This window comes from Anser brachyrhynchus (assembly GCF_964034855.1).
Source record: "Anser brachyrhynchus genome assembly, chromosome: 2".
In the NCBI taxonomy this organism is placed as follows: domain Eukaryota; kingdom Metazoa; phylum Chordata; class Aves; order Anseriformes; family Anatidae; genus Anser; species Anser brachyrhynchus.
In genome coordinates this window covers 30495257-30520359 of record NC_137695.1, presented here as the reverse complement: position 1 = coordinate 30520359, position 25103 = coordinate 30495257, and the positions used below count along the sequence as shown (strand labels likewise).

Below are 25103 nucleotides of genomic sequence, written 5' to 3'. Positions count from 1 at the left end.
TAGCTACAACAATGAATGTATTCAGAAAATGTCATTTAAACAAATAACCTACCTGTGTAAGTTTGTATATAAATCTATAACTCCAAGCATTTTTCTTTGGACCATGCGTTAGTGGTATAAGATAGGATCAGTATCTAGAACATACAGCCCATACATCTTCATACAGGGCATGAATATAAGTGGTCCTAACAAGTACCAACAGGAATCAAATCCACTTGTATAAACAAATGGCTTGATTCCATACAAAGCTTCCAGTACAACAAGTATTATTAACTTCCTTTGAGGCTTTGTGAGTGAGCCTGTTTCTTATTTTAACTTCAAGTTGCAATTTTCTGATTCACTCCTTGACAGTTCTTAATGATAATTTCTGCTTCTTTTTTTGGCTAATGAAAAAAGGAAAAGAGGGAAATGAATGCAGTGCCAGTCAGCCTAACTGTTTCATAATACATTTGAGTTTCTAAGTTTATTTTCTGCAGGTGTAGGTGGAATTGCAAAAACCAGCATTACAGTGCACTACTCTTTCTATTGCAAAACAGAATATTTACAGCAGCATTAAAAATAATAATTTTGTCTCCAGTGCTACATTGTAATAGTTTCTATCCCTGTAGCTCCCACAGTATTTGTAATTAAACTATGACAGTAAATATTTGTCAGACCAAGTTCACAGCAGTATTTTGACAGATGTTAGTAGGGTTTAAATTGTTTCAGAAACACATACTACATATAAGATGATATTCAAGGACTGTGTTGCTTATGCAATCAAAACCCTGCTTTCTTCACTCACCCCATTTTCTCCAAGAGAATGTCTGCTTTTGCTGTCATGAGGGAAAGTCAGTTCAGCTGCAAAGTACAGGAAGCTGAAGAATGATTAATTCTTGATTTTTAGTGTGACAGTGTGAAACTGGCAGAGAAAGACACAGGTTTCTCTCCTTTTTTTTTTTTTTTAAAAAAAAAGTATGCTTTCATGATGAGTGATAACACGGCTAGCAAGCAGTTTGTTGCAAGAACATTGCATTTGCTGTGGATTAGTGCAGACAATTCTGGTGGTGATGGTTACTGCCACTGGGGTAATCTATAGGAGATGACAGGAACACTTTGTGCAGTTCATCAGAGCACGGTGGGAAAATAGCATCCTTGTATTCTCTAGGCTTCTGAACCCACAGATGTCCTAATAATTACCTTCAAAACTTTTCATTCCTGTTTTATGGAAGGAACAACAAATGTAGGTTCTTGAGTACTGCTGCATGGAAGTGAAGTTGATTTAAAACTGAATTCTCACATGTTATGCTTATTGAAGAGTATTTTGGAGTAGTGAGTGGCAGCTTGGTTTGTGTGGACTTCTTTTATGTGGAAATGACTATGGGAATAAGTTAAGACAGGAGGAAAATTCTTAGGCTTTGCTTCTATTAACAAAAATCTGTATGCTGTCCTTTTTCTGGAGTGCTTAAATTCCCTTCTGGAATACAATACCAGCTTTGCAGGTAGGCCTCCCACAGTGCTATCCTCGAGAGGACAAAACTGTGGACTTATACCCTGGCATGATTCCAGGTGTTTCAACAGACAATACTCTTTGTTCAAAATAGTCGTGTTTGTTGTCATGGTCAGAATGGTTTCCATGTAACAGTAAGAACTGCAAGAGTAAATTAGAGTACAAGCAATACGTCATTCATTCTCATGAAACAACAGAGAACTCCACATAAGCCTCTTTCATGTTACTGTGGTAGGAAAACGTCAGTCTTTCTGCTGGCTTGAAGCTGGTACATTTTTGGTTGGCCTCTTTTGATGAGAGAAGATACTGAAGGAAAAGAAGATGGTGGGGGGGGCAGGTACTAGAGCTGGTATTAATAGGTGGGGGGTATGTTACTTTGCTTCTTGCTGTTCTGCAACACAGCCATAATCATAATCCTGATGGCAGCATTTGGCATTATCATAAACAAAATGTTTACTATTGAGGAAGTGATAAAGCCTCTTGCTAATCATGATCTGTGAAGATCTTTGTGAAATGGAATGTAGTTTAAGTCCTTTACATGACCTCTCTAACTTGTGTCCTAGATTTCGCCGCCAGCTCTCTGAACCTTGCAATTCTTTTCCACCTTTGCCTGCAATGCCAAGGGAAGGACGTCCAATATATCAGCGGCAGATGTCTGAGCCAAACATCCCTTTCCCACCTCAAGGTTTTAAGCAGGAGTATCACGATCCAGTTTATGAACACAACGCTATGGTTGGCAGTGCAGCCAGTCAAAATTTCCCCCCTCCTCTGATGATTAAACAGGAACCTAGAGATTTTGCATATGATTCAGGTAGGTGAGACTCTCCTTATTTCTGCGTAGTAAAGCAATAAATGAGTCCAAGCTAGTGCTCTTGATGTTTTGATACTACGAATTGGAACTTGCTATTCTGGCTTCTAAATCTCCCAAAGTAATCTATGTCCAATATAGCTTACAAAGTAGTAAGATTGCCACATAGTACAAGGTGTCTCGTGCCACTGTTGCCTTGTCTTGCTCTGTGGAGGTTTTCATTTCCCAGAACTCTCTGTCCAGACAATACAAAGGTTAAAGAAGCTGGAGAAGAAATGATCATGGGTGCAAAATTGAGCTTTGCTTAAGAGGGGGCTTGCTCTGTATTATCCCATCTCTGACCTCTAAATTTGTATGCTCCATTTTATGAGCTCTTTCATTTGTCTGCCAGAAGTAGAGGACTCTCTCCTCTTGCCTGCACTGCTTTAAATCAGGAGTAACTCCACTGAAGTGGGGTTTATACAGCTATAAAACCAATGAGGGAGAAGAATCAGCCAAATCGGTGTCAGCTTCTCAATTTGTGCATACTGCTGTGTTTTGTGGAGGTACATAATCTGTGATGCCAGATTGCTGATGTAGAGAATAAGTTGTTGCTATTAATAATGTTTATTATTATTATTGTGCTTATAGGGCAACCAAAATGGAGTGTTATTGCTCTACAGACGGTACAAAATAGAGGAGGTGGTGGCAGAGCCCACTCTGAATAGCTTCTGGTCAAAAAGGATAAAAACATGAATCAAAGGAATAACATTTGAAATTTTAGGTTACTTTGCCACAATTAAAAATAATATTTATATTATATTTGGGGAAAGAGAGAGAGAATTGGGGAAGCAAAAAACAGAGTTTAGTGATGAGTACTGAGTAAAGAGGAGAGGGAAACTGAGGTTAAAATTGCATGGAGCAGGCTGGATGGGGTAAATGGGTTAAACAGTTGATAAGTATGGTGTTGACAAAATTCAGTCAAAACACGTCTTTCAATTCCTATGTAAGCGATTTCTGCAGCTCCTCATCAGTCCATGCCTCTGCCCTGCTTTGTGTATGCCACACTGTTAAAGACAAGGGATTTCAGTGAGTTCTTACGGTGCTCCCAGGGGAGCGTGCATCGCTTTCACACACACATACCCTAATTCGGGGCAGGGAGAAGGTGAGCCTTGCCTGACTTCTGGGCACTGCAGTGCCTCCAGTGCTTACCTTCTGGTTCAGTTCCTGGCTAGATGCTTTCGCAGTTTCTTTTGCAAACACTGCGTGGCTATTGAATTGAAGTCTCCTTTGAAAGTTTAGCCTATGACAAATTATTTTGCAATTTGATACAGCGAAAAATTTGTTTTTATCATCTTTTCTATAGCTAACTTAACATTGTCTATTTAGTGGAGTATTCTTTGGTATCTTTATTGTAAAGTGATTGTTTTAGAACTGATCTCTATCTTAGAACAGGGGAATTTGGAAAGTAGAGTTTCTCCTTTCTTACTCTTCGCAAGCAAATAACCAATCCTTTGATGAATTTGATTTAGGCATATACAAGGAGGGGACTAAGGAGGAAATATTTATCCAAGCTGAAGTATAAGACAACATGAAAATAGGTTCAAATTAAAAGGATGAAAGCTAGAACTAAACCTGTGCATTGATTAAGGTTCTGAGATATGTGGCTTTGGCAGTCGTGTATCTTTAGTCTTACAGAACAGCATGGGAGAGACTGTCTGCATAGTTAATGTGGCTATGGATAATAAATAGAGGACTGCAGCTTCAGGCACTGCCAGTCCCTTGCAACCTTCACAAGCACCGTTATTCATCCTGCTAAATTAAAGGGTGAAAAAAGGCCCTTTTGTAAGCATGCTTCATATTTGGCTAGGAAGTGGGATCTCCTTATTGCATGCTATTACTTTAAATCTGGGTTGGCTGCTAGCATTCATCTTTCATTGGAATATTCTTTATGGAAAAAAAAAAAGCAGACACTTTTATTCTGAAAGGAAGATGTGCAAACTTGTGTCAATTCTGGAATGCTCTTTTTTTTTTTTTTTTTGTGCCAGCAAGAACAACATTTCACTTTATAGTAATGACATTTGAGCAAAATTGTTTCTTTTGTGATGAATAATTAGTTTTTTAAAATGTAATAGCTGTGTAACCAGTGGTCATGAAAAATTAATCTGTTGGTATCAGGAAGTACTTTTATTGGCCTCAGAATCACTGCATTTAAGTTGACACATCTGTACACTCCATAAATTGCAGTCAACAACTGTGGTCTGTTGATATTTTGTCTTGTTACCATCTGTTCTCTAGAAACCATCATTTTCCATCCTTCCTAGGAGTACATTAAATAACCCCTTAGGAAACATAATGTATTTGTCACTGAATCATTGATTTCATTTTTCACCTATGGATGTTCAGGGAAGGAGGAATGCTAGAGTGAAAAGTCTTTTTTGCATGCTACTTTACTGCAGCTCAGATAAGAATATAGAAACATATTTAAAAAGTTCATTGTAATGCACCAAGATGTTCCTTTGGGGATGTTTTTGAAAGAGCCTCATAAAAGTTCATTGCTTTTGTGCACTATACTTTTATACTTTGTGGGAAGCTGGTGAATGAAAAGCATTATTATGGAATGATTATAACTCTATTAAAACATGACATTAATTATGACATGGGAAATGGCAGATCAATTAGTTGTAATTGTAATTGCAGGTATGCAATTTCTACTGCAAAATGTTTGAGATAATGGAAAAAGAAAAATGTCAACAGAGTAGAAGCTCTTCCTTATCCATCTACACTTCTAGAAGTCACAATGCATCATATATGTCCAATCAGACTTTTTCTGCCACAAATTTTTTTTGGGCTGCTAGTCACAGATATATTTAGTACTTGATGGTTTATCTAGCAACTTAAAACACGAAGATGCAGCCAAGAACATATAGAACTTGGATATTTTATGTGGTTGATGAATATACCCTAGAAGCCTTCCCAATATATTTGTTTACAGGGTTAATAATGGAAATTCTTGTACAGTTAGTACTTCTACAATTCAATCCATGTGTTCGGTTATTTTAATGAAAAGGTCAACTTGAGGAGCTTTGAGCTTCCTCAATTCTAGGCTTTATTTTGAGGTAGGACCCTTGAAGGCTTGATGCTTCCTACTTCACTTAGTGTATTTGCAAATATACCAAGTTGATTTTAGCTATGCATGTAGATTAATAATAAAAATAGTTTTGCAATGACATCTTCCGTTTCGGTTTAAATCTCACATTTTGACTTGCCTGATTAAAATAGTTATTTTGTTTGTGAAGTTCTTTTGTGCCTATTTCTTTAACTGAGAACTTTGAAATCTATCACAAGGTAGTGTTAGAGATTAGTAGACGAATTGCTGCTTGCATATACTTATTACTGATTGCCAGGAATTCATTTGTTGAAATCGAGAAAAAATCAGTCTCTCCTGAGCAGATTAGAGGAATTGACATGGCTATTCTTGCATTTCAGTGTAGTCTCGTGAATAATAAATTTGAATGGACCTTAGAAAATTTGGATTCTATCCCCCCCAAAGTTTTCTTCTGAGTTACTAGTCACATCACTTGTGGAATGAACTTTTGAGACAGAATTATTATTAGCCCTTATGTCTTCCTTGCTGGGTTGCTCATCCCTCTAATTTCTGAGGCCTCACAACAATGTATACCTTTTGGCAGCACCCAAGATATGGTTGGAGGCAGAGACACATTGGATAGAAACCTGCTTATTTGGGGTACCCAGTTAGCACTGGGAAATTCTTAAAGAACACTGTGTATTAGATAAGTTCAAAATTTAGATCCTAGGGACTTCCTTTGTATTTAGAAGTGAGAAGGTACAGAAACACCAGATTAGGATCCCAGTCCAAGGACCACAAAAATAAGAAATACATAATGTGAAAAAATTTGGCCAAGATGACTTGACTACTTTTGCAAACTTCATTGGAGCTGGAATGGCCTTTGTTGAGCCCTAAAATTGGCCATTCCAATACTGATAAAGATATTCATCTTGAGGTCGTCTTTTCCTTTCTTGAAATGTTCTGCCTCATTAATGGCACAACTTCCAACATCTGTAACAACTGAAGCAGGGGCTCCACCTGCAAAGCTGTTCACTGCACCACTCTCCTTCCCCAAAACAGTTTTGACTTGTGCACTCAAGAGGCAAGAGTCCTGAGAAAAAAGGCTATATCATAATTCATTAGCAACAAAGCAGTTGTATAAATGTTGCCCAGGAAGTTGTAATTATGACACTTACTAACCACCACCATTTCCACCTTTAGGTATAAGATGTTGTTACCATTCTACTATCCATGTTATAAATGTGTATTTACCTAATGACTGGAACAGAATAAAAAGCAAGAGTCCTTTCAAATACCTGATGTAGTGCTCTTTGAAAAGCAAATCAATGCAAATTAACAATGAAAAAGTTCCCTAGTAGCACATTCTTCCCTTGAGATCAGCTGACATCTCTTGAAATTTGGGAGTTGCAAGAACAACATTAGAGAATGTGTTTAATCAAAATTTCAAGGGAAAAAATAGACTTTAAATGTGTTTCTTGGAAGTATATTTATTTGCAGATTTCCTTCTCTTCCTTCCTTCCTTCCTTCCTTCCTTCCTTCCTTTCTTTCTTTTCTCTTTCTTTCTCTTTCTTTCTTTCTTTCTTTCTTTCTTTCTTTCTTTCTTTCTTTCTTTCTTTCTTTCTTTCTTTCTTTCTTTCTTTCTTTCTTTCTTTCTTTCTTTCTTTCTTTCTTTCTCTTTCTTTCTTTCTTTCTTCTTTCTTTCTTTCTTTCTTTCTTTCTTTCTTTCTTTCTTTCTTTCTTTCTTTCTTTCTTTCTTTCTTTCTTTTCTTTCTCTTTCTTTCTTTCTCTTTCTTTTCTTTCTCTTTCTTTTCTTTCTCTTTCTTTCTTTCTTTCTTTCTTTCTTTCTTTCTTTCTTTCTTTCTTTTCTTTCTTTTTCTTTCTTTTTCTTTCTTTTTCTTTCTTTTTCTTTTTTCTTTTTCTTTCTTTTTCTTTCTTTTTCTTTTTCTTTCTTTTTCTTTCTTTTTCTTTCTTTTCCTTCCTTCCTTCCTTCCTTCCTTCCTTCCTTCCTTCCTTCCTTCCTTCCTTCCTTCCTTCCTTCCTTCCTTCCTTCCTTCCTTCCTTCCTTCCTTCCTTCCTTCCTTCCTTCCTTCCTTCCTTCCTTCCTTTCCTTCCTTTCCTTCCTTTCCCTTCTTTCCCTTCTTTCTTTTTTTAAGAACAGCAGTTGGATATTCTATTGTACCTCTTGGAGGTACAGGTTAGACATTTGGAGATGCTAGTATGAAGGAAGAAAGGAAATCTTAGCTGGCAGTCAGAGTCAATGCAGGTTGGCTTTTTCCAGGATATTTTCTAGTGCCTTGACCAGTGCAGCATTTAAAATGACAACTTGTGGTACTTCTACTACTGTCTTTAATTATATTGGCTAATTTTTCTACAGTGCTTTGAAAATGTAAAGCACTGTGTGAGTGCTAAGTATTATTACTACAGTTATTCCCTTGGGAGATTATTTCACAGACTAATAGACTTCACAGTTAAGAAATATTTCTTGATAGTAAGCCTAAATTTTCCCTTTGATCAGTCTCATTTCACTGCTCATAGCTACACCTCTTTGGCTCATCCTAAACAATTCCTTGGTATTAACGTACCACCTCTAAATCTCTGCAGACAGTCTGCATGTGTACTCTTAGTTTATCTGTGTGAATTGTTGTTGAGATCCTGCTTCATAAATCCTCTAGCTGCTTAATCTTTTCCTCAAATTCTCTCTAGTTGTTTTTTTTTTTTTTTTTTTAATTTAAGTCAGGCTGCAAATATTTGCAGTATTTTCAGCATAATTTTATAAAATGTGAAAATGTGAAACAGAACTAACCTCATCCTTTTACAGGATGTGGTGCTTCAGTACGTGTATCTCGAAGTTGCATCTGCTTATGGCCTTAAAGAAATTCTTTTACACGGTGCAATTGTTCTGAATGAAAATCTGGCTGGGATAAACACAGGAGGGGATAAGGGCCAGGGGCTTGCTCTTGAGTTCAAGGTTTTCGAAGTCTCCCCTCCTCATTCTTCGTTTTGCAGTTTTCCTGAGTCTCGCTTCTGTGGTTTAAAATATTTCACTGTCTTGTTTCAGGAGCTTGTCTTTACTGTATTGTTTCAGTGAATGAGCATGGGTTTCGTTCAATTGTTAAGCTGCGCCGCACTTTGTACTTGCTCTTAAAACACATAAACACAAATCTACTGTTGGATGATAAAACAGTAGAAAATAATAGCATCCGAGGATGGGAATTTGAAAAACCTGGACTTAGGAAGATTGCTGTGGAAGGCAGAATTTGAACTTTTCTCTTGCTTCCTATCTAGCCAATTCCTTCTACTCACTAATTCTGTCTAAAAGAAATTTGTATTTAGAATAGAATTAATTTTGTAAAGTTATCCTTACAAACAAAGGGAAATCTGAACACCGAGTTAATATGAGCATATAGGCAGGAGGCCACACAACTATTTTTCCTTTCAGAGCAGACAATATGATCTGAAAAATTGTCCTGCAGTCCCTGTTTTTTTAAAGAATGGATAAATATCCTCTAAATCTACAGTTACAGTAAGTGGCACTGGCTAATGATTTGATTTGAGGATTGAGAGCACAGTCTGGATTTACTCTTTGTGCATTAACGCAGGTCAAATGGACACAGGCTGCATTTTAAATCAGTAATGGAAGGCTGAAGCCTGCCTTAAACCAATCACATCAGCCTTACCCAAGACCGATTGATCCCGAGAGACCGAGCCCTGTGAGCACAGCTTTTATATGAATGGACTCTGTGCAGCCTGAAGTTTCATTCATAAAATGGATGCTGAAGGGGGAAAAAAAAAAAAAAGAAAAAAAAGAAACACACCAAACCCTGGAATGTCCATTTATATGAAGCTGAAGGGTGTAGTGTTCCCTCAGCTGCTGCTTTTGCCAGTTGCCTTAAAGTAATGATTAATGCTCCTTGGCCCTGCCTGCCTGTAATCTGACTCCATTTATGGCCTTGGTGTGTTTCTAATGTATAGTGAATGAGAAGGCTACATTCTCAAATCAGAAACATAAACAGGAACTGGTTGGTCTGAATTCCATTCAAATATGTCACTTCAGCCGTGCAGTGTTTGTCCAACTTCGATTTTACAGGCAGGGGATGGGGCGGGGGAGAAAAAGCAACACAGACAGTTTTTTGCTGTAAGATTACCAACAAAAGGAGAAAGGGAGAGAGAAAATACCGCTGTGTTTTGTTGAATTCGAAAGGAAGCGATGTTTAAAATACATTTTACAGTTACTGAGGTTAATAAAAGCAAATACATGATTTTAAAGTATGCTCAAAAGATCAGTTCCATGTGGAATTTCAATTCGGAGCCGAATGTATGAGCCTTTGTTTTCCTGTTCTGCTGTATAAAAAGTTACACATCGCCTAGACAGGCTGTTGACATCTGGTCTCAGAAAATGCATTAGATGTTGTCATAGATCTAAAAACCAAAGTTGTGGAAAGGAAGCTGTTTGCTTAAGGTTTTCTTTCTGTGTGTGTGTGATAATTGCACTTAGACGTGAGCTGTTGGGGCCTAATCTGGTAGATTTTTGTCAAGTAAAAAGCAAGAAGTTGAGCTTAAGAAATCGAAATGAGTTATCTTTTAGAAGGGAGGGTGTGTGTGTATTTATCAGTGCACATACTTGTAGATGTTATTGTTTGTCTAATTGCTGGTATGAAGGTTAGTAGCAGGCAGAATGAAGAATAAAATCTTCCATTCTGAATGTTTTGAAACTGCATGATGATTTGGGAAAAGCAAGATTAATTTTTAGATGGATTTTTAGAGGAGACAGTGACTGTTTTTTACCTCTGTAACTTCAGTGCATCTACGTATTTCATACTGACCCTGCTAATATGACATTAATGCTGACTTTAGCTTTGCCAGGATTTTAGCAGTTTGTAGCACTGTGTTGAACCATGTATTTTCTCAGGGGATGATGCTTTCAAAGGCAGTTGGACTAAAACCTGATCCACCAGCATTTAAGTTGTGAACGCGCACGAGCAATGCCTGTTTAGGAAAACTGTCATTAATTCTTGTATTTCTACCTGAATCTCTTTTAATGCAGAGGTGTAAGTTTTAATTTCAGTGTGTTCTGCAGGTTTACAAAACCATAGGTTCTGTATCAGATAAAATAATTAGGTTTGTTTCCCTGCGTAATGCAGATCATGCATTTTCTTTAGTGATGCCTGGTGCCACTCGTGATCTAGTGTGAAGAACTGCCTTTCCTACCTGAAAAACCCTGTCTGTTTTCCAGTGATCTTAGTATTGCTCTTGATCCCTGAGCTGGTCAGAGCTTCTCAGTGGCAGTAAATACTGCTTTCCACCATGAGGCTAAAAGTGTTTCAGTGGTGGATGAAGCGCTCCTTTGTAAACAGTTTGTCAGCGCTCTTGGAAATTCATGAACAGAATAGTTATTTGCAGTCTGATTGTGATGTTACCAAGTTTGAGGCTGAAAGTACGATGCATTTTAACTTAGTCATTTTATTTTAAAAAGACTACTTTTGTCAGGCTACCTTTGCCTCTGCATCCGGTAAAAACCTCTCCCACTGCCCCAGCCATCTTTGTGCATACGAGGGCAGAGCTTGCACTGCACAAGAAGACGGGAGGAGGCAGCGTGGGCAGGACTGGCATAGCAGCAGGGTCGGGCTGTCACATGCTGGCATCTGCCTGACAGCTGGGACTAGGGCCAGTCCCAGCCCCTGAGGGGCTTGTGTGTGCCCCCCTGCACCCAGTGGCACCAGTGATAGGGATTTCTTGCTGGATTTCTTGCCTGTGGGAAGAGAGGTGGCACAGCACACTTAAGTATATGTAGAAACACCAGTTCTGAGTCACTGAAATAGGAGCCAAAGCCTCTGTAATTCATTTTCAGACCAAGAGGACAACCGAGAAGGATATGGTGTAAGTTAAATTACAGGGTTGGCTGTATCCACTGCCAATGGAGTCCCTGAAAACTTTTGGGGAATTGTTCCTGTTGTTAGTATCACTGAGTTGGTAATAAAGTGTAAATCAGAGAACTGGGTGAGCAATAGTAACACGGTTCCAGTTTTAGTGCCATCACGTATTTGATGCCTGTCAGGAAGGAGACAAGTTTCACATGTGGGTTGAGGTGTTTGATGAATGTGAGCAACTCGTTCACAGGCTCAGCGTGTAAGGCAGCTGCTGGCCAGGACACCATGCTGCTCACCGAAGCTGCCATGTTGAGCTGGGGGCCAGGCTCGGTCTTTTCACCCACCCAGCTTAAGCCTGTGTGCACCTGCTGAGCCTTGGTCTTTGCCTCTCTGCACATGCACATGTGTAGTGCACATGCACGTGTCACACTTTGCACTCTTACATGCATGTGGGCCCTGCCCTGGGCCTCCACATGTTAAGATGCTGCTGATAAAGTGAACTGAAAAGTCATTCAGAGTTAGAGCGTAATGTGACAGCTTGTGAGACAGTGAGGAAGGCTGCGTAGCATCAGAGCCACAGGAGCAGCCGAAGAAGAAATCCTGATGTGGTTTCCCAGTTTCTACTGCATTCAAGAGCAGCAAGTCACTTCATCAGGTTTCTTGCAGAAGCTTTCTTTTCCCTGTGTCTTTCCCAGCGAGAGAGACGGGCTGGGAATTCTTTCTGTGGAGGCTGTGATTGTGGGTCTGAAACCTGGTCCTTACCTCTGCATAACAATTGGGAAAGGATTTGAAGATTCACTACCCACCTTGAGTTAGACAGAGCTGAGACGGCCTAACCCTTTACATTCCACTATGGTAATTAATATGAAATGCTTCCTTACTAAGAGACTACTCAAATGCTTTATTTGATAATGAAACCTAGAACCTGTGTTTGCTGAATTCAGCAGTAGGTTTTTCTAGTCCTGGGGAAGTCTATTTGGTCTTTTTCTGCATTTATATATTTTAAGACACAGCAGAGCATATTTCTAGTGGATTCTCTGTAACATTCCTAGATGAGAAGGTATTTCTGCAGTGTATAGATTACATGTAATTTTAAAATAACACCTAATGGAAAGAAATAGTTCCAGAGCTACATGATATAAGACCACATTCACTGTTTTAAGATGACTGCTATGTTGCTGTTAGCAAGAGGAGCAATGAAGGATGACCTCTAGGTATTCCGAATTAACAATAAAAATAATTTTTTTTGTCTCCATATTATTATTTTTTTATTTTTTTATTTTTAAACAACAAAAACTGGACTCTGCTGCTCTTGAGATGATGTAACTTCACAATGTGAACTACTTCATTAAGAGTCTGAAATAAGCTTATCGTGTGTCCTAAAGCCAGGCACATTTTTCTTCAAAGACTAAAAATTACTAAAAGGTGGTAGAGTAGGTCACCTCAAATGCTTGTACCCTGCCCTGGTGGTATTTTATGCCTAATTCTGTCTTATTTGTTGTCTTAAAACAATACTTTAAGGAGAAGAAAACATATAATTGCTCTGTAATTTCTGCACTAAAATGTTTTCTTTTGAAGTAGCTCCGCTTAGCTAGTAAAAATACTTCTGGGTCTTAGTCAGGCATTTAGTACAATTTAAAACTGCAATGCTAAATTTCATTGGTTGGACTTTTTATTAGATAAGGTAGAAATGAAAGCAGCAGGCAATTTAATTAGCAGTAATTTTTCTGGGCAAGTCATTACTTTGATGAACTTCAGAGCAATGTTTATGGCTCCTAATTAACCATGTTAGTCATTTGATTGAATAATCACTTTGGAAATGTTTCTACAATTTGATTAGAGTCTGACCCACTCTGATAGTCATAAATTAACTGATAGCACTTTAGGATAACAAGACTCTAGTTACTTTACGAGAAATAAACTCTTGCCTGCTGTATTTTTCGGTCCTCTGTGGACTGTTTAAGCACAAGCTAACCAAAAGATTAAGTAGTGTTGGTACAAACAATGCTTGCCTTAAAAAGACTCCAGATGTTAATTATAATTGACATTGGGAGCATAGGAGATGAAACCCCAAATTGGCTAAAAACACAGCTTCTTGGATTCATACATAATTCTTTATTCTGTATACTCTGCTGTATCACTTTGCAAGAGTGGAGTTCATGAGTCAAAAAGGGTTTTGCTGCCAATACTAGTGAATTTTTACCTAAAATAGAAAATAGCATCTGTTTCAGTTCTGCAACTTCCTCTTTTTTTTTCTTTTTTTTCTTTTCTTTTTTTTTTTATATGTAGATTTTTCCATGCTCCTTAAAATTCAATCTACTTGGTAAGATGAGTGGTTCTTTGCAGGTGAACCACTACTTGTAGCCTTGACTTCTAGTCTACAGAGCTATACTTGACTTGTGTGATCACTGAGTTACCGAGTCCTGTGTCTGCTCAGAATAGTTGTCTGAGACATTAGAGATCTTCGAGGCCTGAGTAGGCAGGCACTAAACATGTAATCGAGAGAGGAGGTAATAAAGAGCTTGGCATGGATGTGCAGGAGAGACTGCGGACTGTTAGAGGAAACTTATTATTCCTGTCCTGTGTTTCACTTGTTTTGTGAAGTCGGTGTAAAACCTCATTTTCTTATCCAGCTAAATCTTTGATACTCATCACTAGTCAGTGAACAGCAAAATTTGGAATCACATTCTGAAAGAGTTGGTAGGCAGTGTTGGAAAAATAATGTCTGCTCTTTCGACCTCTGTTTGCATCTCTTAAAGAGTTACAAATTACTGGTGTCAGATTGTAGCTTAGGGTAGGAGTATATCCCAAGATTGAATACATGGTGTTAAGCAAGACTTTCAATATTCAAGAGGCGGTTTAAACAGTCTAGAAGGGCAAACGTATATGGTTTATTTTTGTTTGCAAGTCCCTGTGCACAGCATGTCACTATTGGAGACAGTGTAAGACACAGGAAAAAAAAAAAAAAGACAATTAAAGAATACCATTTTCATTAGTTCTGGTTTGTTTGTTTGTTTGTTTGTTTCCTCATTCTTCTTGCATATTTGAGTAGATGTGAGGAACTGCAAATATATTTGTGTATTACCTTAAATGTGCACAATTTTTTTTTATTATTTTTTTTTTGCTTTTAAGGGGTTTCTTTTTTGGTTAAGGGTACACAAGCAGAGGGTGAAATTGGTGCAGCTGAATTCCTAGTTTAAATGCTTAGCATTTGCAGAAAATTTCTTTAATGTTTCAAGACCACAACCAGAGTCTAAAAACCAATAACCTACTGTAGATTCATCCTGACATTCCTTGTATTAATGATACTGTATTTGTAGAGTTTATAAGTGCCTACTATGATTGGCAGACTTTTCTGTGTAATTGATTAAAAACAGTGTGTTGAATTAGTTACAAAGATGGATATATGATCACAGGGTTTAAAATATTCATACTGTTTGTGTGGATTTTTCGGTCTGTGAATGATCTCAAATGTGTCGTGGGAGTCAACTTTTAGCAAGGTTGATTGCGATAAGGGTTTGAGTTCAAGTACCAATGTTGTGTGGGTTCTATGATCTTTATGGTTTTCTCTTTCGCCATGCCTTGTGCATGCTGCTCTGAAATGCTTACTGGGGGTTGTCAGGTTCCTTCCCCCTTGCTGTAACTTGCATCCTTCTTAGTGTTCTTCTGCCTGCAGCCTTTGTCACTGATAACCTGAACACTTCAATTCCAGACAGTCTTTTGACTAGCATTGTCTTCTCCTTTCAGAAGTGCCTAGCTGCCATTCCATTTACATGAGGCAAGAAGGCTTCCTGACTCACCCAAACAGAACAGAAGTTAAGTTTTCTATTATGTATCACTTTTGTATGAGAGAAATTGGGGGGAAAAAAAGCCTGGAGAGATTTGGGTTTCACTGGTTTGGTCCTGCTGCTGGGAAGACTCCGACATCTTTCCTTCTCTTCCCAGTCTTGAATTTCTGCTGAGCTGGTCTTTTGTAGTTTCTTCTAGTGACACAGGTTGGTTAGGATAGAAGCGACCTTGTTATGAATTTATTCATTCTGCTTTTCAGTGCCTCCAGCTGTTGAAAGGAAGTGACGCTAACAAATTTGTCCATATTACCCATTCTATTTAAATGATATTTTCCAGGCTACTAGTGTGACAGGCTTGGTTAACAGTTAAGTAATCCATTTTACACTTTAAAAAGTTTTCATTTTTTTTTCTCAAAGTTTTGGTGCTTTTTAGACCATTGAATATATACAAAAGCTGTTAATGACTTCAGTAAGGAAGAGCTAAGATCACTGTCAAAATTAATAATTCTAAGTAACAGCACTTTATACATATTAAAAAGGCCAGCAGAACTAAGCAAAAATGGCCACTGAAACATAGCTTATGCCATTCATTCTCCTCCTTTAATGCATCCTTTTTGTCAATATGTGATTTTTTTGTTGTTTAGGATTTGTTTGTTTTTCCTCCAAGGGACTAATTTCACAAACCTGAGGAAAATTGTTTATGAAATAGATGGGAATTCAAACACATGTATGAGTGAAAGTCCTGTTGTAAGGCTTCATTCATTAGTAAAAAGACACAACACAACTGGAAAGATAACAAAACTAGCTAAAAGCCCACGTGCTTCTGGAGTGGAATAAAGGCAGAAAAATAGAAATAAAAGTTATTACAAGGAGGATGAAAAAGCAGGTAGAAATTTGTAACAGCCTTGGTATATGAAATTCTATGATGTATATAAGCTTGATAAGAGAGGTGAAAGACATCAGGGAAAAATCCACAAACTACAGGGTGAGGGTTAACAGATTTGAGTTTTAATCACGGCATAGATAGGGGAGAAACAGCCTTAACCATGTTATGTACTCGTAAGTTCTTGGAGGTGGTAAATTTGTTATGAATGACGTAGAAAAAGCAGCCTTGTTCAGTAAATATTTGTTTTCTGTATTTGGAAATCAGTCAACATGATTTTATGGAATAAAGGTCATGTCAAAGAAATCTGATTTCATTCTTTGTTGAGATTAAAAGTTTGATTGATAAAGATACTTGTCTCTTGTATCATGTAGTTGGCCATTTATAAGGCATTCAATTTGCGACTGTGTTACATTCTGATTAAGAAGTTAGCACTAAGCAGTATCAATAAGGTACACATTAAATACATTAAGACCTGGCTTACTGACAGATCTAAAAGTAGCTGTCACTGGGCAATCATCACAGAATGGATTTGTTTCTATTACAGTTCTGTATAGCTCTGTAGGAATTGATATCATGAGTGTTGCTATTCAACATTTTCAGTAAAGATACAGAAAAATGTTAATTGATAACTGTGTGGCACAGTGGTAAATAACAGGCAGGACAGGGCAGTCACACAAAGCAGTTTCAATTGCGTGGTAATCTGGGCATGTTAAAGAAAATGTTTTTTTAATACGCTGAATGCAGACCAGGCCTATGGAATTGGGAAACAGTATATTGGAAAAAATGATGTTGAGATGGGCCTCCTCCTCCTCAGCTTCGCGATGGGAAATCAGCCCAGCCAAACATTGCAGCTGTACGGCAAAAAGCCCTTCTACAATATTTGCACAGTCAAAGAGAGAATCGGGGGGAGGCAGGAGAGGAGGGCTTGTTTTGTCTCTCCAAGTTGCATTAGCAAGGCTGATCCTGGCATCCAATACAGTTCTGTTTAACTAAAACATCAAAATAATACTGCAAAATAGGAGTGTGCACAGAAGAGGGTCCTAAAAAGAGTGCAAGGTTGCAGAGAGTGTCTTTTAATGACAAAATTTAAATTTCAAATGATCTTAATTGAAAGAAACATCCACTGAGTGACTTATGTAGGTATGGGGAGAAAATACAGAGTAGAACTTCTTTAGTATAGCAGGCAGAAGACACAGGAACTAATCGTTAAAATATGAAGCCATGCTAATTCAAATAGGAAATGAAGCAAACATTTTGGAATAAATCGTAAAGAAAAATGAGTACTTTTTCATTTTTGCAGGTGGCGATTAGTAGTCTTTTGGGAATGCACACATTAATTAAACACCCCTATACTGAGGCCAAAATGTTGTGATTGGGTCGTGTGTAAAGGATGTGGGATATTAATCTAATTCCTGTATGACTTACTGTTCCCTCTGGCATTAAGCCTATGATCTCGTCTTTCTCCATGCATCTTTTAAATAAACACCTCTTTATCTTTAACTTACAGGTTGTATGTATGAAAAGGGACCTAGGCAGTTTTATGATGACACTTGCGTTGTTCCAGAGAAGTTTGACGGTATGTATGACACATCTCTCACTCTTTTCTTGTGTGGCGAGATAAAAAAGAAAGAGATGAGAGACTTTTCTCTGTTGGTGATCAAAAAAGGTTGGTAACGTTCCAATTTAGGATTCCTTAACACACCATTTGCAGAGCGCCCAACCAAAGCTGACCTTTGTCTCTTGAAACCAAAGTCTCCTTTACAATAGGATGTCGTTTGACTTTTGCCAGTGAAGGGTTCTATATCCAAAGTTGGGGCAGAGGAGCTCAGTTCCTGTACTGTTGAGAAGGAATAGGAGGATTTCCATTGCACTGATGATCACATACTGCTTGTTGTTAGAGATTTAATGAAAGCTTCTCTTATAATTAACAAAACAGAGGAGATGGCAGCAGCTTTGGTTTTAGTGAGGATTAAGCCCCTTGTCACATTGTCTGTGAAGATATGAATAGGGGGGTGTGAGTCCATAGGACATTTCTGTATTGGTGTATTTGTGCTACATTAGGCATTGTGCTAGTGGTTTATTTTTCAGAAGGGTTCTGGGGTCAAGTAAAATAAATGGCCTGAATTATCCTCAGTTACTCTGATGTAAAATCAGTTTCCTGGTGTAACTCAGTTGATTTCAGATTTATTTCATTACAGACAAAGTAGATGGACTCAGTATTTCTTGCCGGTGACTCTGTTAGTCTGCAACTTGGGAAGTAATTTGGAGATCAATTACTTAAATTTGCTGGAGTGGCTTCTTGAGTTAGTGTATGTATGTCCAGCTTTATTTATTTTTAGGCAGGAAGGATTAGATACCTTCTGATAAACTTGTGAATAGCTAAAGGAAAGCTGGAGAACTTATGGTGCTTTTTTTTTTCCTCCTGCTTTATGTTGTTTGTTTTCCCCTGAGAATCACTTAGATGGATTGCAAAACTATTGTGTGTCTAGCAGCATTTGTTGTGTTTACTGAAGAAGGGGAGACTCTGAAATGAAATTAACCTGAAGAATTGTACATTCCTCAAACTGAGGTGTCATGTGCATTTCAGGGTTGGTAAGGAATAGTAAGAAATAAATAGAGGATTTTAAATAATACTAGCTTTCACCTAACTCTAAAGGTTGCTCAGTCCAGTATTGCATTGTCACAGGATTGACATATTCACTGAAAGGGTAATTTATTGAAAATCTACTTTATACCTTGGCTTTGGATTCTTTCTTTTCTTTTTTTTCTTTTCTTTTTTTTTTTTTGTGGTGGTGGTGGTTTGTTTGTTTTTCTCAAGCGCACTGTGTCAGGTTCCCCCTTCCAAAAAACATTGTGGGCCTCATCCATTTATCCATTTTCAGTATCAGTGGCAAAATCATTTTTATATTTATCAGCATGGGATCAGACCCTGTTCTACAAGAAGTTAAAAATATTCAGGATGAGTACTTGTTCATGTCATTCTTGAAAAGCCTTTTTGTTTGTTTGGGTTTTGTCCAGGGAAGGGAATGAAAATGGGAAAGAAATACAAGTAAAGTTAAAAAAAAAAAAAAAGTTTGGAAATATTTGTGTTCTTGCAAAGCAGGCAGTCTGCTACTAGCTGCTGTGAGTGACCGTTGAGACAACACCTTGTACTCTAGAAGACTGATGTCATGATACAAATATGTGTGTTTATACTTGTAGCATGATGACTTTTGAGGAAAAAATAGCAGATGTGTCATTATGTTTTGGCCAGTAAAGCTAAAATGGGATAAGCCCAGGAGTAGCTTTGTTGTTTCAGAAGTAGATTCTCAGCTGCTTCATTTGAAATCAAAGATCGAAATAGGCAAAGAACCTGATCCTCTGTAATACTGCACTTGCTATTTGCACATTGCTCAGCTATCATTAAAAGAAAAATCCTGTCCTTTAGAAAGAAGGCCTTTCAGGACTGGAACTTGAACCTCACATAAACCCAAAAGCCTTGTGCTGATTTATTTGTTTTCCACAGCTATTGACTCAATTTTCTTTCCTGATTACAAAAGGAAATGCTCCATTTTTAATACTATTATTCTTACTTTCACTACTTGGAGCTGTTCTGTAATGGCCATCAGAGCATCCTAATGCTGTGGTTGAATGTAACGTCCTGGCTTTCTGTATTAAACAGGTCATTCTGCTTATTAGCAAGGATTGCAGTTCTGGTACTCGAAATGAGGAGTTTTACCAGTTTATCAAGGATTACTGTCATTATTCAAAGAAAAAAAAATAAATCTCTGCTTCAGCATCAGACCTTTCAGCTGTTTTTGTTTGCATGAGTTGTTTAGTATGAATGTGATTTAAAAACAACAGAGACACGGTATGGATGAAGCAGGACAGTTTTTCATTGGCAATTTGTGGAACAGCAGAATATTATTGCTGGTTTTTAATAACTTCCTCTGGATTTGAAATTTTAGAAAAAATTACTTACTGCTTTTCAGGGGGAATACTAATCTAATATGTAGATACAAGTAAAAGTAATGTGTGCTATATGCAAGTCCAATATGCCACAGAGGAACTCGCATATCTGCAGGATTTGCATACCTATACGTAAAGCACATGCTGTTTAAATCCAAGTCAAATACTTTGTCAAATTTTCCTTCAGAGAATTTGCATGCAAAAGAAGTTCCACTCAATAGGGCTTTGCAGCTTTATGAAGCATACATTACATTTCCAAACAGAGGCTTTTTCGAAGTACAGTACACAAACGCAGTTCTTCAGACATCAGAGTTGCTTACAAAAATAGTTCATGCTCTTTCAAATAGAGGATATTACAAAATGGTTTGCAAGCAAGATTTGCATGTATCAGAAGTGAATGGGGGTAGGCTTAGGGAGACTTCATAAAGTGTGACTGAATTTAGGTACATGTTCATATATGAATATGTTATTGTAAGAGCGTTTACAGTTAATAGCAGGAGGGGGACTATTGCATTTATAGCCAGCTGGGTAGTAAGAATTCTTTAATTTTATTAACCCTAATGCTTGCTTTGCCAGCTTATCACACAAACTGAGTGACGATACTTGTTGTGCATTGGTCAGCTAACACTGTTATTCTGTGCAGGTGACGTCAAACAGGAGCCAGGAATGTACCGTGAGGGGCCCACGTATCAACGGCGAGGCTCACTTCAGCTATGGCAGTTCTTGGTAGCACTTCTTGATGACCCATCAAACTCTCACTTCATAGCATGGACTGGTCGAGGCATGGAATTCAAGCTGATCGAGCCTGAGGAGGTGAGATAGATAAACAGCAAGTCTCAATGGCCACTGCCCCGTCCTGCAAATTTAACAGTGCTCCTTCAGAGCTAGGCTGTATTTTCCTTCAATATTTAATTTCACAGAACTTTAGAAGGATAATAAAGAGAACTGGTGGGGAAGTGTTGGGACACAGGTATGCTTGAGCATAGACTCGATTTCCTAGTCCCATGAAATAATAATAATATTGCAAGTACCAGAGTTTCATAATACTCAGCACTAATTGTGGGGCCCAGATTTTACAGAACCATTTTCCAGGAAGAATCGTTCCAAATTCCTTTAAAAACTTGTCCCTGCGTAGTCTTTTAGTGCCAAATATTCTTTAGTGTAAAGGTGTGGGCAGTTGGAACTCTATCTGTAGAATGAAAGACCCCATCTGAAACAACTGACAAAGGAGTTTAAGAATGCTACGCAGTAAAATCCCATTGAAATTATAAATAAAAACTCTTTCTTTAGAGACTTATTTAGAGCCTTCTTGCTTATCTGTATCATTAGGTTGCTGAGTGCATGTTTAGATCCTAGTCTTGCAAACACTCTTGCACATGCACAGCTCCCCTGAACCATGAAGGACTCATGGGGTAGATAAAATTACTTGTATTCATGAACATTTGCTGAACCATGACTTAGTTCACTTGTGTGATAAACAGAAATAAATTGAACATTTTATTACATGAACTATTTTGACTAGCTAACATTAAATAATCTATCCTGTGTTCTAAACAGCAGTGGAAACTGTTAGAAGATCTGGTGTGTGTGAATTTTATTGTAATGCTGATGTGGATGATTTGATGAGTACTGTCAAAAAGCAATATCATTCTAGTTTACTTGTTTGCCCCTTGGAAGGGTTTGAGTATTAGAGGAGACCACAGTAAATTTTCATTCAGGATCCCCTCTGAGTCAGAAGCTTCGGGGGTGTAAGGCAGCTTCTGTGTTCCACCAGCTATTTCTGCAATCCATCTGCTGCCATAAGCGATACGAAAGCTTTCTTGCATTTAAGTTACATGATGTGCCAACAGCCCTAAGGGTAGCTGACGATGGAGATGGTACTGATGTCCCTTTTCTTCCTGACATGGTCTGGCTGAGGGACAGGCTGCTGCAGGGACCCATGAGCCGGCTCTGCTCTGTCCGAACATCCCCCATGCTAGTAGTCACCGTGGCAGATCCTGGCATTGTGCATCTGAGGATTTGATCACAGAACATCTGATTCTTTCCCCTGGCCAATCTTGGCATTTTTTTGACTTCTAAGTTTTGTCCTGTCTTTAAGGTATGTCCAACATTTTTCAAGATCAAAGAGATTTATTGAACAATGGTTCCCAGCATATGTTGCAAAAACTTTATAGATTTTATTAGGTAAGGAAAGGAAAATAACAAAATAAAGCCCTAAGAGTTACACATTGCATAAGTCCTTGAAGAATTAGATACTCACGTTTAAGTTAGCCAGATCATCTGCTTGTCTGACTGCACAGCAGTTGCTTTGTGGTTTTGAGCAGCGCTGCATCTAAGATCTGGAGGAGGCAGATAACTTGAAACTTGCTCCTCTGTGCTCTCTGTGAATGCAAAGAAGGCTAAGTTGTTTTCATGTGAATGTCATGGATCTGACAAAAGCTGTCGATTAGAATAAGAATAGCCTGTGGGAAGTTGCACACTTCTGTTGGTTGCCAAGTGTAAATCGAAGGCAAGTCAAAGAGCTTGTTGGTTCAGCTGTGTAAGTGAGGATGTTAGTGGCATGATCTTTCTATCCCATCCCTTTCTGGAGGTTTATGTCCCGGTAGGAAGGCTGTTAACAGAAACAAGTATGTAACAGCTTCTCAGGCACCACAGCTCATTCAGAAAGCAGGTGACTGTGAACTGTGGAGGTTAAGAATTGGCATAGGTCCATTTCCATTGCCTTATCACCGGCACAGTAACCTTCAACAGAAAAGTGGCGCGGAAGCCTTGAACCCTGAATCTCTTCCCCAGAGCAAGATCTGATATATGTTGTAGTTGAAGGACAAGAAGACTTTCTTACCAAGACTAATTCTGGACTTGCTTGCCTATTCATTTATGTCAAGATACCACACAATATAGCATATCCTCAATGATTATTTTGTTATAGAAAACTTTGCTGTGTACTTATTTATTATGCAAACCTGATACAGTAGTGATTTTTAGGACTTTGTTTAATGCAGGAAAAAAACTTGGCAGGAGTGAAGAAAGAGAGATGTAGGCATGTGTTGCAAAGATGAATAGGCGAATCAAGGTTACATATCTAAGCCAAATCCACAGCTGGAATAAATTGACATGATTTGGAGGTATGTTTTGATACAGCTATAACATAGCTAAAGTTAGCAGAGCCATGATAATTTACATAAGCCTGAAAAGCTGCACCATTGAAAGGAAATAATTATATAAAAAGAAATTTTAAAAATTATTGTCCAGATGGAGATCAAAGTCATGGCTTTTGCTGTTGCTATTTAGTCCCCTTCAATTCTCAGTGCTGCATGTCATCTATGGTTTGCATCAAATGACTCCAGACACCTGTGGGAAAGTTTTGTAGAGCTGTCTGCTGAGAAGCTGCTTGGCTTCTCTCTCCTTTTCCCAGAGCTGTATGCATATGCACCTCACAAACAGTTTTATAAAATGTGCTCTAAAGAGTTCATCAACTCTTATTTTTCATCATAATTTTTTTTTTTTTCCCTCCAGTGACATGATAGTCATTTGTACAGCCAGTAAATGAAATGTCACAAACAGCCGATTGTAATTTTGGGTGGGGAATAAGCAGTTAAGCTCTTTAAACAAAAACTCTCTTTCTCCAGAACTACCTTTGACAATAAAACAGGAAGCATAGAGGCAAGTAGAAATCATACAAGCAGAAGGCATATTGTTCTCTGAAATGGCTTCACAAGTTAATTGTGGCTTCCTTTTTAATATTACTTTTTAAAGAGAAATACAACTGCAATCATGCAGTTTCTATCCTGTTCTTCATACTGCCATATAGTTCCTCCAAGTGATTAGCCTTCCTCTTCTGATAATTTATTTTCTTTGCTGAAATTGTATTTAGGACTCAGTTTTGACTGCTATCTCGTAACGATCTCAGCATTGCCATCATTCCAAGTTATGGTCTGTATTAGTTCATGAACTAAGCCTGTATGTATGTGTGTTTAATAGAATTTGGTAGTGTTAAGACAGGAAGGAAAACTCAAGAACAATTATCCATATTTTCAAACTAAGAGAAGTTTTCATCCTTTTTTAAAGTTTTCTGATAAAGCTTGATAAATATTATTTGTCTATAATCTCTTTATGACTTGAGTTTTTCATGGCTTTCTTTAAAAAGGCAAAACAACCCTCCCCCCCCCCCCAACAAAACAAAACAAAACAAACAACAAAAAAAAACTGTCACATTTGCAAATGAGTAAGTCTATTTCAAGTTTAATGGATGAGTGGTGAGTCCAATTAAGAATCATGTTAGTACATGGGAAATTCAGGTCATGGCAACATTTTCTCTTTTATATATGCATTCTACCTGCAGGGTTCCCCTGCTCCATCCCCAAATAAAATATCTGATGATAAGATCTGCTTGTTAAATGCATTTAACAAATCAATGCTAATCCATTTATGTGGCAGGTGGCACGTCGCTGGGGGATTCAGAAAAATAGGCCAGCTATGAACTATGATAAACTTAGCCGATCACTTCGCTATTATTATGAAAAAGGAATCATGCAAAAGGTGAGCAGCTAATTCTGTATTAAATTTCACTGGAATGTTGCATGTTAATCTGTAAGTCAGTTTACAAAGAGTACTTGTAACTGCATTGCTTAGATAGGTTTTTCATCTATTTAGACAAACAATAAGCTCAATTTTTCACCTACCAGGTCAAGTATATGCATCAAGTTTTTTTTTTCTATGTAAAAAATGTCTGTGGTTTCAATTCACACAATGCACATCATGATTACAGGAAAAGAGGTAACATTCAAAAATATCCAAAAGAGCTTCCTGGCACCTGGGAAAGGCAAACAGCAGCATACAATATGAATAATATTTTGCAGATCTGAATTAGCTGCCCAGTGCTTGGCTACTTTGGTAACTGCAAGATAAGAGAGAAAAATGATACCTATTAAAATACCAAATACTTTAATATTTTACCGATTATGTTGTAATAATACCTTTTTTAAGTGGAATTTAATATTTTATAAAAAGCTGAATTATGGGAAATATTTAACAATAATTTATGTATATCAGTCTGGTCTTGCTGACTGTATTCAACCTCTTTTTTTCCTGTGGCTTGCTGTTTACATGTATGTTTTTAAATCTTGCTATGTAGTGCTATGTAGATTGACTGAGAAGTCACTGGCAGAAACCTTCTGCATCAACGAAATTTGTAGATATGATCAAAGATCATAAGAAATGCCTTGTATTATATAACTTGTTCCATAG

The 25103-nt window shown here is 37.8% G+C and overlaps 1 protein-coding gene across 6 annotated transcripts in view; it reads left to right on the top strand.

Moving 5' to 3' along the window:
* ETV1 (ETS variant transcription factor 1) overlaps positions 1 to 25103 on the top strand; it is a 69376-nt gene that overhangs the window by 39647 nt on the left and 4626 nt on the right. For 5 of the 6 annotated variants that reach the window (XM_080581480.1, XM_080581477.1, XM_080581479.1 and 2 more), the window contains 5 exons: positions 2053 to 2300; positions 14982 to 15050; positions 17416 to 17484; positions 20500 to 20669; positions 24294 to 24395. In XM_080581480.1, the coding sequence (XP_080437606.1) occupies positions 2053 to 2300; positions 14982 to 15050; positions 17416 to 17484; positions 20500 to 20669; positions 24294 to 24395 (658 nt within the window). The remainder of the gene's footprint in view (positions 1 to 2052; positions 2301 to 14981; positions 15051 to 17415; positions 17485 to 20499; positions 20670 to 24293; positions 24396 to 25103) is intronic. The other variant, XM_080581481.1, reaches the window with a different exon arrangement.